This window comes from Cicer arietinum, chromosome 2, assembly GCF_000331145.2.
Source record: "Cicer arietinum cultivar CDC Frontier isolate Library 1 chromosome 2, Cicar.CDCFrontier_v2.0, whole genome shotgun sequence".
In the NCBI taxonomy this organism is placed as follows: domain Eukaryota; kingdom Viridiplantae; phylum Streptophyta; class Magnoliopsida; order Fabales; family Fabaceae; genus Cicer; species Cicer arietinum.
In genome coordinates this window covers 2,893,423-2,898,263 of record NC_021161.2, presented here as the reverse complement: position 1 = coordinate 2,898,263, position 4,841 = coordinate 2,893,423, and the positions used below count along the sequence as shown (strand labels likewise).

The 4,841-nt window shown below is 24.9% G+C and overlaps 1 protein-coding gene across 1 annotated transcript; it reads right to left on the bottom strand.

Moving 5' to 3' along the window:
* Positions 1-2,733: 2,733 nt before the first annotated feature.
* Positions 2,734-4,431, bottom strand: LOC101507952 (uncharacterized). The gene is made up of 2 exons (XM_004507229.4): positions 4,201-4,431; positions 2,734-4,101 (listed from the first exon to the last, which is right to left on the bottom strand). Exons 1-2 carry the CDS (start codon positions 4,376-4,378, stop codon positions 3,281-3,283), a joined length of 999 nt encoding a protein of 332 aa, XP_004507286.1. The 5' UTR covers positions 4,379-4,431; the 3' UTR covers positions 2,734-3,280.
* Between the last annotated feature and the right edge of the window lie 410 nt (positions 4,432-4,841).

Sequence of the window (4,841 nt, the reverse complement as noted above, 5' to 3'; positions counted from 1 at the left end):
TTGTACCCATACAGTTAACCCGAATGAGTAACGAGTTTATTCGAGTCAGGCTAAAAAGTCCTGAAAAAATTTGAGCTGAAATTATTAGGTCCAAGCCTTGTGTTTTAGCGGGTTGGACAAACTAACTCATTCGAAATAACCGATTTTGACAGCTTTAGATAATCATCTTCCACAACTACCATTTAAATCACTATTATTAAATTATTATAATTAAATAAATTGTGGTTTTATAACATTTGAATTATTTTAAAAAAATTAAAAAGTTAATTTTATTTTTTTATTTTTAAGTATTTTTTATATTTAGTGAATTTATAATAAAACAGGGTGAAGACTGAAGAGAGTGAAACAATTCAAATAAAATAAAAATTAAAAATCAACTAAAATCAAAATTCATAACTAAAATTGAAAAACTGAAATTCAAAACTCAAAACTAAAATTAAAAACTAACAACTGAAACAGAAATTCAAAAATCACTCTACGAAACTTAACTTATCAATATTTGTCTATAAAAAATAATATATATGGTACAATAAAAAAATAACTTTTTATGAATTTAATTTATATGCATCAAAAGTGTAAATATATTTTACACCGTCAATTAACTACAATTGTCAAATTAATAAAATATATGATTTTTACTTTGATCACTTTTAAAGTCACAAAGATAATTAGTTGTAATAGATTTATAGTGTATATGGATATATAAAAATTAACGCTTTTTTATTCCTTGTATTTAAATTATAGGCCCAATTCATAAAGAACGAATATATATTCACTTTTCTTAAAAGAACATTTTTGTTGAACTTGGATGTTGCTTCACTTTGCTCAGCTAGCTACAATCTTTAGCTGCCCATTGTCTATGGTTTATTTTATTGGCTAAAACACTCTCTATTTTAATTTATGTTTACATTTTCAAATATGAAACTATTTATTAATTGCCTAAGGCGCAGATGTAACTAACAAAAGAATCTGAATGAGGCCATTGATAGAGGAATATTTAGGATTGTGATGTTGACTATATTGCAATTTCATAAGTGGTTTTCCAACTGAGACCAGCTGTTATGGTTTTTTTATTTTTTTATTTTGATTCTATTAAATAAATTTGGGGAAAGATTTGATAATTATATTATTTTATTATTATTTTTCTAAATTTACTTTTTTGAAGAAAAAATTAAATTATCTTTTTATCATAATATTTACTGTTCTCTTTATCCCACAAAAATTGTTATATTTTCTCAAAAATATTCTTACTTTTAATTTTTAATGTAATTTTAATTATTATTTTTTCAATTGTATCTTTTAATTAATATTATTCCCATTTATTTAAATTAATATTATCTATTTTATATTTATGATAAATAAAATATTTTAATAATAATAAAAATAATTTTAACAAAAAATACATTTATTTATTTATTATATTTTATTAATTTATGTAAAATAGTCAAATGTGACGATTATTTTGAAAGGAAGAGAGTACTAATTGTAAAAAGTATAAAATAAATAACTAAAAATATTTTTATAAAAAATCAATAATTCGCTTAAATACTCTAAATGGGCCACGTATAAGTTTATGAGCCGATAATTTTTTTACTGAAAAAATAATATTATGAAAAACAAGATATATATATATATATATATATATATATATATATATATTAAATATTTGGTAAAAAGAATATATATGAAGGTACAAACTTTGAACCATTTTCACTTTGTTTCAACACTATTTAATAGGTGATTTTTTTCTCCTACATGTGTGTTTTCAAAAGTCCTCAACTAATATATCCGAAATAGTTAATCAAAATGTGTATTTTGACACAAAAACAAAAGAAAAACATTCAAATTAGTTAATCAGAAAAACATTAGAGGTGAAAAAAATCATCCTATTAAATTAGTATGTTTTTTAACAAGAATTTAATTAGTAGTATGTCAATATCCCACACATTTACTTCTATGTATATATTTTGCAATTCCAGGTCCAATATGTTTTTTTTTTAATGTTTATATGTTCCTTTGATTTTGGCTCTCCACTCCCAAATATATTACTGAACATTAGGTGCTGGAAACTAAAATCTAACAAAAAATATTGAGAGGCTGGTTGAGTATTCAATTTTTCTTTTAATTACAAATGGGTCCAATATATGTTAGATTTGAGCCCAAGTTTTTTTTACTCAAAACAGAGAAAATCTTTAAATATATAAAGTTTGGTAAAATTTTGTCCAATATCACTTCTAGATAGTCCGCAAGTAAGACCACTAAAATAATTATTTTAAATTTTCATGAAAAAACAAAATTTTTACTTAATTAAAAAGTCTAAAAAAAAAATTTACTTAGCCTATAAATCTTTTTTAAATTTAATATTATATCAACCATATTAAATCAATTAAAAAAATAAATATTACATAACATCAATTATATTAATTTAATTTAACTATATTAATTTAATTTAACGATTTCAAATTAAAATTTAAAAAATTCACTTTAAATTTTATATACCGCTCGTGAAAACTTCTTTCCAATTACTATCTTCCTTGATTCACATGGATGCATATTAATTACTATCATTGTATATAAGATATTTTGTATCATTCCTCTTTACAAGATAAACTTTGGTATTTTGTTTCCTAATTCTCACATTTCCATACATTTATGCATTTGGTCATTCTCATTAACTTGTCTCAAACATATAGTCTTCAGCAATTTATATTCAAGCATTGAAATATATAGTCATATCACAATCATAAGAGTCCATTAATAGAACAATTCAAGGATAGATATTACACAAATAATATGTATTACTAATCACTAAGATAGCTATAATGTGTCAACTATTTTGGTACTAGTCATTCTATATATGTGACATGGATCTAGGTTTGTGATTCCACAACCGATCATATTTAAATCATCTAATCAAGATCATACCATATAAATTTCAAGTTCGACATTTTAATTTTTTTAAAAAAATTGAAATTTGAACAGTTGATTAATCTTGATCTAACGGTTCAAATATGACTTACAATGTGTTGTCACACTCAAATTGCACACAATCCAAATCCATGTGACATATTCATCCCACATATATAACTATATATTATATCATAAAAAAAAATAATAAGCAAATGAATTGTAAATTAATATAACAATGTATGTTTGGATTGACCATAGATGACTAGATTTTTTTTCGAAGTTTCAAGAATTAACTTTTGTGCTATTATGATTTAACACTGTGATTTCCTCATATTCACTGTAAATCTAAACATACACATAATCTATATATTCAAGGAGAAGAATCCATTGAAGAAGTAGGGGGTGAGCCAGGGCTATGAGGGGGTGGGAATAGAGGAGGAAATGGAAAAGGAAAAATGGATCTTGGTGGTGGTGGAGGTGGTGGTGAAGGAGTTAAACCAGGAATTGCTATTGGTGGAAAAGGAAATAAAGGTGGTGGACTTGATGGTGGAGGTTGAAATGGATTAGGAATAAGTGGTGGAGGACTTGATGGAGGAGGTTGAAATGGATTTGGAAAAAGTGGTGGTGGACTTGGTGGTTGAAATGGATTTGGAATCAATGGTGGACTTGGTGGTTGAAATGGATTAGGGATCAAAGGTGGTGGTGAAAATGGATTTGGAATCAATGGTGGTGGTTGAAATGGATTTGGAATCAAAGGTGGAGGAAATAAAGGGTTTGGAGGAAAAAAAAAGAAATCTTCTTGGTCATGTACTAATTTTTTCATTGAAAAAAGTTTTGATTTTTCTAAATTTTTCACAAGATTTTGTTTCTTAGGGTTTGGAATACTATATTTTTTGTTACAAAATTTTGGGTTTTTTATAGGTTTAAATGAGAAAATCCCAGCTGAAAAAATGTGTTCTTTTTGCATTTTTTTCTTAAGGCTTAGTGAAAATGAAGTAGAAGTTGAAGCTATAGAACAATGTGGTTCATTGCTACTTATTAACTTAAAATTACACCCTTTAATTCTCTTCACATGTTTTTTCACTATAAAAGGAAGTTTCACTTTGAATTCTCCATGTTCATTAGTCTTCACTTCTTCATAGAATATTTGTTTTGTTTTTTCCATTTTGCATTCAATAGCTATTGATGCACCTATAAAAAAAAAGGACAAAAAATTTAATTAAGTTTTATAATATTTTTACAACATTTTTTTAGATATGAAATTGAACACTTTTGAGGGTGAAATTGAACCTGAAATGAAGTGGCTTTCTTGAGAGAAAGCTTGTTGAGAACATGTGTCACAGTAGATAGTTCCAACCACAAAAGATGAAGGAAGAAGCTTCTTCTTGTTGTATTTGTCATGGTTAGATTCTGAAAGATTAGTACCAAATGTGAGAGTGAGAAACAGAATTGTAAAAAACCAAGACATTGTGAGGTTTGAGTTTTTTAGAAACAATGTCTAGTTATAAAGGCAAAGGCAAAATTGTGGTGTACTTCCAAATAAATAATAAAATATATGGACACCCATATTTTGTATTCATATTTTGTACTCAGCCTGAAATCTTGGTAATCACATTCAAAAATATAATTAATTCAATTAAATAAATAAATAATTAACTTAAACAAATTAATTATAATTTTTAATGTGATTTAAAATAATTATATATTCATTAAATTAATTTCTTTTTTACATGTGATTAATCAAGTATCATATGTATAAAAAAAATGTCATTTGGATCTTAAATTTGTTAGAGAGTTAATATAATTTTTGAATATATCAAAATTTTAAAAATATTTTTAAAATGAACTTTTTTATTCTAATCTTCAAATATGTTTTCTATTAGTTAAATTGATCATCAATTGTGTGTTTTTGTTAATTAATTTGATTTATA